This window comes from Numenius arquata, chromosome 16 (assembly GCF_964106895.1).
Source record: "Numenius arquata chromosome 16, bNumArq3.hap1.1, whole genome shotgun sequence".
In the NCBI taxonomy this organism is placed as follows: Eukaryota; Metazoa; Chordata; class Aves; order Charadriiformes; family Scolopacidae; genus Numenius; species Numenius arquata.
In genome coordinates this window covers 4,198,063-4,210,295 of record NC_133591.1, presented here as the reverse complement: position 1 = coordinate 4,210,295, position 12,233 = coordinate 4,198,063, and the positions used below count along the sequence as shown (strand labels likewise).

Here is a 12,233-nt window from a genome sequence, read left to right as displayed (position 1 = left end):
GGTGAAACTTTGCAGTGCTCGGGGTGCACCCGTGTGTCAGGGCCAGCCCAGCTCAATCCTGGCTCCATCCCAGCTCCATCCCAGCCCCCAGGGACCTGTGGGAACACCCCCATCACCCCGCTTCATCCATGTTGGGAATGCAGAGCCCCGAGCATCCTTGCCCACCTCCTCCACCGACCTGGACCGCTGCCACCAGCTGCCCTGGGGAATTTTACATATTTTTTCAGGAAAAGAATTTTGCAGGAAAAGAATTTTGAGGGCTCGCAAGAAATCTGGCCCCGCTGGGAATGAACCCTCCCGGGTGGCACCTTCTCATGCCGACAGTCAGAAATCAGCCTGCTCCTTCGAGCCGCGCCGGGTTCGACGCTGAAGCCTTTCGTTTCGGCGCGTGTGCCGGTAGCAGATGGTTTGAAGTTGCCAACTGTCAGCAAATGCACTAAGAAAATAAATTAAGAAAAAAAAAAAAAGAAAAAAAAAATTTAAGAAAAAAACCCCCAGCTAAACCAGCCAGTGGAAAAAAACAAAGTGTAATAAATTATGTTGGCGAGGATGGTAAAATAAGATTGAAATATATTCTCCGCTTGCTGTGTTGAGACTTGAGGCTGTAGCTCACCTGGGGACAGGCGGGAGGAGGAGGCAGGAGGATGCTCCTGCCCGGCAGCAGGCAGGGGCTGGCAGGGCCGGCGCCGACTCGGGCTCAGCCCAAGAAATCCTGGGGTGCGGAGAAAGGGAAGAGCTCAGGCACCTTCCCCCAGAGCCAACTGGGCCGGGCTGCCAGGGAAAAAGAGGGGGAAAAAGACCTAATGAGCTGAACGTCCTCTGACTGTGCTCTCAGGAACTTTGCCAAAGCATCATTGAACTTGTCAGGAAGTATTACAACAAAATTAAGAACCAAGCAGCAATTTTCTTGCGTTCGGGATCCTATGCTTTATAAAGTAAATTATTAATGCATTTTTTTTCTCCGTTAAGCAGTTATTTGCAGCAGTCTCGGTATATTTCTCATTAGAAATAACATCATCTGAAGAACTTATATTGATTCTTTTTTTTTTTTTTTAATCTCCGAATCATGAACGTGAACAACATATTTCTATGACGTTCCCTTTAACTAGAATTCTCAGGCTTTATTTTTATATTATTGATCTTTTTGACATGAATTGCTTTTTGGCCTTGTGAAAACGGTGTGAGCTGCTTCTGCCTTTGGAGGAACGGGCCGGGGGAAGGAGTGGGAATGGGGAGGGGAGGAGAGTGATGGGTCTGTGTGTGTGTGTGATGGGTTTGTGCATGTGTGTGATGGGTCTGTGTGTGTGTGTGATGGGTTTGTGCATGTGTGTGATGGGTCTTTGCATGTGTGTGATGGTCTTTGCGTGTGTGATGGGTTTGTGCATGTGTGCAATGGGTTTGTGCATGTGTGCAATGGGTTTGTGCCATGCGTGATGGGTCTGTGCATCTGTGATGGGTTTGTGCATGTGTGTGATGGGTCTTTGTTTGTGTACAATGGGTTTGTCCATGTGTGTGATGGGTCTGTGCATGTGTGTGATGGGTCTGTGTGTGTGTGCAATGGGTCTGTGCATGTGTGTGATGGGTCTGTGTGTGTGTGCAGTGGGTCTGTGCATGTGTGTGATGGGTCTGTGCATGTGTGTGATGGGTCTGTGTGTGTGTGATGGGTCTGTGCATGTGTGTGATGGGTCTGTGCGTGTGTGCAATGGGTCTGTGCATGTGTGTGATGGGTCTGTGTGTGTGTGATGGGTCTGTGCATGTGTGTGATGGGTCTGTGCATGTGTGTGATGGGTCTCTGTGTGTGTGTGCAATGGGTCTGTGCATGTGTGTGATGGGTCTGTGCATGTGTGTGGTGGGTTTGTGTGTGTGTGATGGGTCTGTGCGTGTGTGTGATGGGTCTGTGCATGTGTGTGATGGGTCTGTGTGTGTGTGATGGGTCTGTGCATGTGTGTGATGGGTCTGTGTGTTTATGATGGGTCTGTGTGTGTGTGTGATGGGTCTCTGTGTGTGTGCAATTGGTTTGTGTGTGTGTGATGGGTCTTTGCATGTGTGTGGTGGGTTTGTGCATGTGTGTGATGGGTTTGTGTGTGTGCAATGGATCTGTGTGCGTGTGCAATGGGGTTGTCCATGTGCAATGGGTCTGTAGGTGCATGATGGATCTGTGGTACATGTTTGATGGGTCCAAGGAGTCGGTTGGATGAAGGGCATCAGGAAGGCAGCAAAGGAGCCCGGCATGAGGCCAGGGCTCCCTGGTACATGGCCAGTGCCGTATGGGGGGTCCAGCCCCCATCACCCGGAGCTCTCCCTGGGGACAGCAGCTCCCTTCCAGGCTCTCCCCCTCCGCAGTCCTCCCACTCTCCCCAACTTCTTTACACATCAGCAAAAAAAAAGCGAGGAAAATAGCAAAGGCTTGAATGAATTTTTTCATCAGTTTTCTTCAACATTTGGGGTCTCTGCTGCCGCTTTCTCCCCCGACAGCTGTTCCTCTCCGCTGAAAAAGAGCTCATTTGTGGTTTACTGCCACCGGTATTTAGATGGAAATAACCCGCTACTTATCCTGCACTTGATCTCATGGATATAAGAATAAACTCACCGCCGGTGCAATGCAAATCCTGCGCCTTTGGAGAGGAGATGCTCAGACAGTCGGTCCTCACCATCGTACCGGGAGGAGGACCGGCTGCGCCGGGGGAGTTTTACCATTTTGTCAGTCAATTATAATAATATTTCTGCTTCCAAATGTTTAAAAAGTTGGCTTCGGAAGGTATAATCATGGCACAGAGGCCAGCCTGACAATAGTAATTAATTAGGCTATTACGCATTCTACAGTGATAATTGCTTTGCTGGAAAGTCACCAGCCATGAAAAGGACCCGGCGCGTAAATGTAATTCATCACGCGGCGGCGATCCCGCGCCGCTGCCGTGCCTCACCTTGAGCCCGTGGATGCTGCGGAGGGAGATGAAGGGGGGGGTGGAAATAGAAATTAATAGTACGTCGATATATAATGCGGAGGCAGAGCTCGCTGCCGGCCGCCAAGGGCTTTGCGGGCAGAGGGAGAGCGGTTGGCGGTGGGTTTGCTGTTGCCGATGGGCATCGTGGTGATGAAGGGAGCGGGGATGATACCATCCCAACCCCACCGAGCTGGGGCTGCTTGCAGGGGCGTTCAGCTCCCCTGGTTTTATCAATTTTCTCCTCTTTTTACCAAGATGCGGGTAACATCACCCTCTCAGATGGGGACCCAAGGTTTGGCCCAGCTTCTGCTCCGAGGGAGCAAACGTTTAGGGTTTTTTTTTTTACAAAACCTTATTTTATGGCTGATGTGGGCTTTTTCTGGGGGTTTATTCAGCTCTGCATGAGGAATAACAGCGGTTTCAGGGTTGGGGTGAGCTGTGCTCCTGTGGCACGTGGAGCTGCTCCGGTGGGAATCACCGCTGGCATTTTGGTAAATTATCCCCATCTGGAAAAGGTCGCTGAAAATTTTAAATATCTTCTTTTCACTGACATTTCCTTGAAGTTTAGTGGGTCTCTGAAAGAGCAGAGTGGATGCCTGGCTTGCTGTCCTGCCGATCAGCCACAACGGTGATGCCCTGTCACTGATATGGGCTGAAACGTGCCAGCCCTGAGCCAGACCCCTGTGCGGTGGGATGGGGCAGGAGCCAGGGCTGGTGAAATGGCCCCCAAATGCCTCCTCACCAGCAAACTGTGGGGTGCTGCAGCTCCAGTTAAGATGCCGATGGTAGTTAATGGTTGGAAAGGTGTTACACCATGTCCTTGAGTGCTCTGTGGGAAGGTGGGCTGAGTGGCGGGTCCACCCCTTGCATGAACCAGGAGGAAACCTGGATCCATCCCCGGTGAGCCCGTGGAGGGTGGCTGTGGACATGTGAGGTCCATGGACCACGGTGTGGGGATGCTACAGACTCATGCCCACCCTGGGTCCACAACATTCCCATTGGGGGATGCTCGTATCTCCATCGGGATTGCTGAGGAGAGGGAAAGGCTTTGAAGTTTCCCCTTGAAAAACGCTTTGTCTCTATGATGTGACTTCAGGAATAAAACTCAGTAGAAACGGCCCAATTTGGAGGTCTGGGCCGGCTCCTCCTCTCTGGCACAGGTTGGGGATGCATGAGGGGGCAGGCAGAGGTGATGGAGAGATGATGGAGAACACATTAGAACTGGCTCTTCGCTCTGCACCCTTTGGTTGGTGCCGTCTCAGGGGAGATGAAGCTCTTCAGAGCAGCTTGAGTGGATCCAGGCATGCCCAGCGCCCCACGGCAGAGGGTGAGGGATGCCGGGGGGTGTCATGCAGGGCTGATGCCGTGGAGCACCCCAGCACCGCCAGGTCTCTGTAGCCTTACGGACACCCCAGCAGGGCTCCCTGTGCCACCCCAACACCGTGTGCCACCGGTGAGTTCGGCAGGGGTGATGCTGTCCTGCTACAATACACAGGCAGTGCCGCTTGCCGTCTGCTCGCTGCCTCCCCCCTCCCTTCCCCACTTTATTATTATTATTTTAAAGCACCCTGAAGCCAAGCGTTTTCGCAGAAGGCTGAAGAAAAGCCCCCAAATTCCTCCTCTGCTGGAAGCATGGCGCCGAGAAAGTAGGTTTGTGTACGAGACGCTATAAAAAACCCGGCTTATACAATTTTAACAATAGAAAAATGATCTTTGTGCTCCAGTGCCTGCGAGCTTGGAAGGAGAAGGCGGTTTGCTCAGGTGGCTGCTGGATTACAAATGAGCGGTTTGCTTTGGGTTTGAATGACAAGCAATCGCAATCCGGGCTGGCGGGGCGAGCCGGGAGCTCCGCCGGCACAGAAGGGATGGGTGGAGGGAAAGGATGCTCCTGTGTGGGAGCTGCCACCGGGCTGAGGCGCGAAGTTGGCGCTTCATTGAGCCCATCGGTGGCTTAAGAGTGGTTTAGTTGACTAGTCTGCTGTTGGTAATAGTGTGTCTGCCAGCACTGGATGCCGGGTGGGATGCCTCTTCCTCCATCACCGGTTGGCACAGGCACCCGGTTTGGATCAAACTGGGCATTTTCTGGCTGGGAATGCGTTACCTCCATCCCTGGCTCCTGCGTCCGGGGTGGCAGGGGCACAGAGGTCCACGTGTCCCACCAGGACCCCATCCCATCCACTGCAGGTGGGGCTGGATGTGCAGGGGTAGCAAGGGTTCACTTGGAAAATGAAACGCGTTGGAGCCCCGTGGGCAGCAGCCCCCGCCCCGAGGTGTCAGTGCGCCTTGAAAAATTAAGGGGAGTAAATGATTCATGCTCATAAATGTTGGATGGGAGCGGGCGGCAGATTAATATGTTGTTGGGTTATTAGTGATGTGGTGTGCCGTCTGCCCACCGCCCAGCCGGTGTGAGCGTCACCGGCACCCTGGCAGCCAAGGGGGGACAGGGACATGATGTCCTGGTCCTGGTGCACGGGGCAAGCATTGCTCCTGCCCACAGCATCTCCCCAGCCGTGCCGTGCCGGGGAGGGCCATGTGCCGGATCTGGCCCAGGAAGCACAACAACAGGCAGGCTTCTTTATTTCTTATTTAAGCACCGACATTAAATTATAATTTTCATTTACTCAGAGCACATCAATGATTTAGGGCGACGTGACATGGCAGCGGCGCGAGGAGTTTAGCCAAAGGCAGTGAGCGGCTGTGCGGGGTGCGGAGCGGGCACAGAGCCGTGCTGGGGGGCACCTGTGTGCCAGTCATGGGTGGCACTGGTCCTGGTGGCCGGGTAGAGCTCGCTTCTGTCCCACAGAGCCGGTTCCCTCCCCCAAGCCCATCTCTCACCCCCTTTTTCCATCTCCCTGCAGGTGATCGCACTTAGTAAGAGAAGCAAGGAGGCTGAGACGGCTTTCCTGAGCGTTTACAAGCAATTAATCGAAGCTCCAGGTAAGCAACACGGTGGCGACCTGGCTGCCTAACAAGTCGCGTGCCGGCGCCAGTGCCGAGAGGAGCCAGCGAGGACCGCGGCAGCGCTGCCGGCCCCATCCCGGCACGGCTGGCATCGCCGACCTCCGCTGGCGCATGGTGCTCTGGAGATACCAGCCGAAGAGAGGAGTGGAAACAGCTTTTGCCATCGCTGTGTTTCAGCCCCTGAGCCAAATGCATCTTGACATTAGGAAAGGAATACATTTGCTCAGCCCTTGTAATAACACTGCGGCTATCCCCAGTTGTCTTTTTGACGGTAAGTTAACCGAAACGACCGAGTGCCGGCTCGCAGCACGGCTCCTGGCACCGACCATGGCGTGGGGATGGCTTTCCCCATTTCACCACCGTGACACGGTGTACCTCCCGTCCGGGCACCGCTTGAAGTCTTGGGAGGGGGAAACTGAGGCACGGGGCAGCCTCGAGGCTTGCGTTGGCAGAGTCGGTGCTAGGGCTGGGTGAGGGGATGGGACCCCCCTCCCTGCTGCTCCCCGCTCCCCGCCGTGGGCTCTGCTGCACTCTGAGCCGGGGGTGCCAGCTGCACCGGGCACGGTGGCACAGAGCATCCCCCAGCACGGCGAGGACGGAGAGCTGCGAATGGCTGAAGATGCGCAGAAGGGCTCCTGCAGCGCCACTAATTCATTTTCCAGACATTTAGGAATAACAAAATGTTTTAATGATTTCTTAGGGGAATTAGGGAGACATATTTTTGTCCTCATTAAATTTTCTCCTGTGCTACAAGAACCAAATGTCAGCTCGGTTTCCAGAACCCAGTTATCTTCCCTCTCCACCTCCCCATGCTTGCCCGCCGTGCTCCTCCTGCTTGCACACGCGTGCACATGGATGCACACACATGCACACCCCAAAACTGCTTCCCTGTGATCTCGGCACCCCCCTCCTCCTCCTCCTCCCCTCTCTGCTCTCCCGCAGCATCCATCTCTTGCTCCCCTCTTCCCTCCCGCTCCCCAAATCCTCCTGCCCGTCGTTTTGTCCCCGTCTGTTACATGTCCGTGTGTCTCTCGACAGGCGAACTCTTTGTGGAATACTTTACAAGCGCCATAAGTCCTGATTCGACATTTTTTGCTTTGAATGGCTGCTGTCAACACAAATCTCTGGCAGAGACTGTAACGGAGCCTGATTGCTCAGCAAGTATTTTGATAAGTGAGCTGGCTGTGTGTCTGTAATTACGGGAGAAAACCGTAAATCTTTTGGATATTGTTCACACAGATGTGGCGTGAAGGGAAGGGGGGGAAGCAGTAAAATGTGTTAAAAGCATAATTAATGTCATTGTTGTTGGGGATGATTTGATTTAAGGCTGACTTTGACTCGTGGAGGGATTCGTAGGGCGCCGGTGGATGTGTTTGAGCAGGTTGGGATGGGGTGGTGGAGGAGCTGCTGCCCTGGTGGGAGAGGTGACGGCACCGCGGATGTGCCGTGGACGTACCGTGGATGCAATGTGTGTGCACACGGATGCACCGTGCACACACGGATGCATCACAGATGCACTGTGGGTGTACCATGGGTGCACCATGGGTGCCCCGTGCTCCTCTTGGAGCCGGGCAGCAGCATGGAGAAGATGTCACCCTTCAGCCCCTGGCATGGAGACCTTCGCTGAAGGCCAGGCCAAGTGGTCGGATACGGGGATGAGCTGCTTGTCCCAAGGGACACACGTTCTCCCTGGAGCTGTGCATGCTCAGGAGAAGGTGCTGAGCACCCAGGACACCTCTTGCCCCATCCCACCATTGCATGGGTTCCTCAAGCTGCTCCAGTGGCCATGTAGCCACTGCACAGTGCTGCGGTGGGGGTGTCTGGGAGCGGTTCTGCTGGCTGCCCAGACCCCCTCCAGCACAGGGAAAGGCCCCCGGCCCCATTCCCCTGTGCCGGGGCTGAGGACATCAGGAGGGACCCCTGCCCACCGCCCCTGTCCCTGCTGCAGCACTGCCAGTGCCACTAAAGGACAGCCAATAACGCCAGCTAGTGGCAGCACTTATTATATATCTAAAAAATTTATATATATGTTTAAAAAAATGAATATATATAGTGGGTGAGCGTATGGAGCGATAGATAAGCGTGCCTGGGCGGCGGGTTCTGCTTTGTGGCAGGGACTTGCCGTTTCCCACGAGAGCCGTCCGTGCCGTCGGTGGGTGACGCCGCGCCGTGGTCCCTGGGTGTGCGGGAGCTGCCGCGGGCAGACGCAGCACCAGAGCGTGTGTCACCCCGAGGTCCTGTATTGGCACATGCCTCTCTCGTGTCACCCGTCACCTGGCTGTGCCGCCGGTGAGTCACCGCCGCGGCAGGGCTTGCAGCTGCCTGGCTGTGGCATCAGCGCCGTCTCCTCTAACCTGTCCCGATGGGGGCTGAGAACCACGGAGGAGGGGGTTGTCCCCTGCGCCGTGGGCAGTGTCCTGAGCCCCGTACGTGGCTCAGAGCATGATGGCATGTGGCATCCTCAGTGCCTTAGTGCGGGGAGACAATGTGCTCGGTTTCAAGCAGATCTTTTCCCCAGCCCTGCAGCGGGAGGGTTTGTTCACCGGCAGCACGAGCACAGTGCGAGCTTGGCGTGAGCTTGGCGTGAGCTTGGTGTGAGCTTGGCGTGAGCTTGGCGCCTGGTCCCAGGGGCCCCTTGGTGCATCCGAACATCTCGCATGCGGTGGCAGCGCCAGCCCCGCAGCCAGGGACAGCCCTTCCCCAGCGGCTGGACAGTGTGGTATTAGCACAATGTAATTAATCCAGCCGGGCGTTTTGCATCGGCGCTGCCCCAGCTGATACTGGAAGCGGAGACGGAGCGCCGCTTGCACTTTTCCCCTCTGAAACCTCTGCTCCCAACCACTTCATCCCAGGATATAGGCTCCAAATGGAGAACAGCGCACTGGGGGATCACCCCAGCTCTATTTCAGCAGCAGGACTGCAGCTCGTGGGAGGGAAAATGCTGACCCGAGGAAAATCCCTGGAGCTTTATCGCTCGGGCCAGTTCCTCCCATATTATTTCTCATCACAGAGGCGAGAGGAGTTGCCAGCGTGGGTCGGACAGGGCCTGCCCCAGCATTTATCCCTGCGGAGGCAGCTCGCAGGCTGGCACAGAGCCTCCTGCCAACACCCCCAGGGCCTGGGGAGCGTGGGGGGGACCTTGGCCCCCGCAGCCTGTGAGCTGGGGCCCTGGAGCGCAGGGTTTAATTAGCCATATCGTTATCTCAGCTCATGTATTTACGGGTATTATTAATGGCTGTGAGAGCATCCAGTCCAGTTCGGGACCATGCTGCATCGCTGTGACGTCCTTCGATGGCATGCTCCTTGGATGGGGGGTCAGCCTGAAGGATGCCGAGCTGAAGGATGCTGTGAGCAGCCTGGGAGGGTCCCAGCTGGAGCCGAGCCACCGATTCAGTGCCAAAGCCGGCAGCACGCTGGCAGGGCTCAGCAACCCCCTCTGGCAGGGTCCCCATAGCCAAGCTCGGGGCACAAAACTGTCTGTGGGGTCTCTGTGACATCCAGCAGAAAGAAGGAGGGATTTTCCCCATGGAGAAGGATGCTCTGGGGGCTGTCAGCGTCAGCGTACGGGGTCCGGCAGTCGCTGGTCCTGCGGGGAAGCCATGTGGTGGGCAGCTTCACTCAATTGCAAGGAGCATCCACGCCGGGTGCTTGCTGCGAGGATCACAGGCCAAATCCTGTGTCTTTTGGGCAGGTTCACCCCAAAGACACCCGGTGCTGCGGTTGGGCTGTGCCGGCACAGCCCCAGATCACCCCAAATCCCATGGTAGTGCCGGGCCCCCTTCATCCTGCACCGCTGCCATCTCAGCCAGGGACTCACTCAGCAGAAGACCTATTCTGTGTCCCATTCCGAGTGGAGGCAGCCAGTTACTTGATTTTTTTTCCCATCACCATTATTATTTTTCACCCTTGGATGCGTGCCACGTGTCCGTGCCGTACAGTAGTGTGCCCGGTTCCGTCCCACTTCCCTGTTTGTCTAACTTTTTGACCCTGGAGAATTCAAATCTATTTTCTTTCCTCTTCTTTTCTAAAAAAAAAAAAAAACAAAAAACAAAAAACCAAACCTATATTAACCTGGCTCAATAGGAGGCATTTTCTTGAACTTATTAAAAAATCCAGACTTGTAAATTAATTTGTTCATGTTGTACAATGGCAGTGCAGATGGACTCATTAGCATGCACACAACAAATAATTATAGATGAATTTTTAGCTGGCCTGCTTAATGGGCTTGCTGGGTTAATTATGTCAATGTATAATTACATCAGCCCTGGGAGACATAATGGCACACCCTGCTGAGCAGACACTAGCTAATGATGGTGTAATGCTGACAGAGGGAAGACGGACGGCTCTGAATGCACCTGCTTACCTCGGCACAAACCGCCATTGTCTGTGCCCAAACGGGCCAGTGCTGGCGGCACCGGGGCCACCGGTGCCGCGGGTGCCACCGGCTTGCTTGGGGAGGTGATGCCCCCACGCAGCCCTGCTGGTCCCTCCAGGCTGGTGATGGAAAGTGTAGGACCGGGGCCAGGAGGGCCTCCACGCTGGTTTTAAGTGGAGTGCGGAGGGATGCTGCCCCTGGGGTGGGTGGTGAAGGAGGTGGGCACCCGGGGAGGTGGGAGAGGGCCGGTGGTGGGCATCCCTGCCCCTCACCGCCACATCCCCTGTCCTACAGATCCCGCTCCTGTGCTGGAGGCGGCCCGGAGCCTGGAGGACCGGCTGCAGCAGCTCCAGCGCCTCGAGCCTGAAACCACCCCCTTGAAGGACCTCAGCCACCCCTGGAAGAAGCACCCGGAGCGTGTCGGCACCAAAGGTACCCCCCGGCACTGGCCGCCCCGTCGGACGAGCGTGGCAGCAGTGGTCCCCAGCCGGGTCCCCCCACGTGCATCAGAGCAACCCCAGGACACAGGGGGTCTTGAGGCCAGGACCTGTCCCCTGGCCTGTGGTCCCCGGTGGCCACCGCTGCTGTCCCCTGTGCGGCTGTGTGATACGTGTCCCCCCGCAGAGCGCAGAGAGGGGACGTCGCCGGCGGCCGGGCTCACGGCAGCGGCCGAGCCCCCGCTCTCCGGCATCGAGGGCAAAGCGCTGTGCGCAGAAACCTTGCTGCAGAGAAATGAGGCAGAAAAGCAAAAGTACGTGAGTACCACGGATGGGGCTTCACACCCTGCAGCTGGGGTCATTCCACAGTGCTGGGGGGACACACAACTCTGTCCCCGCTCCTGCACAGGGGTGTCCCTCTGTCCTTCCCTCTCCTCCTTCCCTTTGCGCCTCCTTTGCTCTCCGGGTTGAGAGTGGATGCATCCAGCCTGGAAACTTGATACATGGTCCCAGGTGCTCCGAGCATCCATCTGTCCATCCGTCCCCTCTCCCAGGTGGTTTTAGGGCAGCGTCGGGTGCGGGCAGAGCCAGGGAATGTCCCTCCTACTGGCCTCTTGTGCCATCTCCTTGGCACGTGGCTTTGCTCGGACAAATGGGTTAAATCCAGGTCAGCAGATGAACCTCATTAAATGGCCTTTTAATTTGGAGGCTCCCGGCTTTCCCGCTGCCTTCATTGTTATTCCTTAACACGCTGCACCGGGAAACAAATGAGGAATCTTTAAACCCTAAATTGCAGATCTCTGCGAGTAAGTTCCTGGCAAGTGCAGGCTATAAATAATGCAGAATAACTTTTCCTTGATTGCTTCCCCCCCTCCAATTAACTACAGGTGGGGGTGGGCTGCCATCTCCACCCCCGTCAGAGGGGTTTCAGCCACAGGGATCGGGACTATTTTCAGCCCAAAGTGGATTTTTTACACCTGGGGCAATAAACCCCTTAAGATCAGGGGGTAACATGGCTTGAACACGTCCTGGCATCCACCAGCGGGTCACCATCCATCGTCACTGGGTGACGGGGATGCAGCGAGGGTGTCTCGGGGATTGGGATGGCCACGGTGCCACCGGCACGTCACTGATGCCCGTCTCTCGCCAGGGGGCTGCAGGAAGCACAGGTCACTTTGGCCTCTCGGCTCGGGGAGGCAGAGGAGAAGATCAAAGTGCTGCACGCAGGTAGGGGGGCCGGGGCAGGGGCCGCTAGCCATGGTGGGGCCAAGTCTCCATCCCATGTCTCACCCTCCTTTTCCGCCTCCCAGCGCTGAAGGCCACCCAGACGGAGCTGCTGGAGCTGCGGTGTAAATACGATGAGGAAGCCGCGTCCAAGTAAGTCACCGGCGATGCCCGGTCGTAGGCTGTTGCCGTGCCCAAGGCTGAGCCGAGCAGCCTGCAGCAGTGCCGGGACATTCCCACCGTGCTGCTAAATGGCTTGAGGAGCTGAGATGCTTTAAGTGACCATAGCAG

The 12,233-nt window shown here is 56.0% G+C and overlaps 1 protein-coding gene across 1 annotated transcript in view; it reads left to right on the top strand.

Moving 5' to 3' along the window:
* The window catches only part of CUX2 (cut like homeobox 2), a 67,093-nt gene that overhangs the window by 44,734 nt on the left and 10,126 nt on the right, over positions 1-12,233 (top strand). Inside the window, exons 2-6 of the mRNA XM_074159456.1 lie at positions 5,804-5,882; positions 10,576-10,713; positions 10,906-11,032; positions 11,869-11,945; positions 12,029-12,095. Of these exons, the coding sequence (XP_074015557.1) occupies positions 5,804-5,882; positions 10,576-10,713; positions 10,906-11,032; positions 11,869-11,945; positions 12,029-12,095 (488 nt within the window). The remainder of the gene's footprint in view (positions 1-5,803; positions 5,883-10,575; positions 10,714-10,905; positions 11,033-11,868; positions 11,946-12,028; positions 12,096-12,233) is intronic.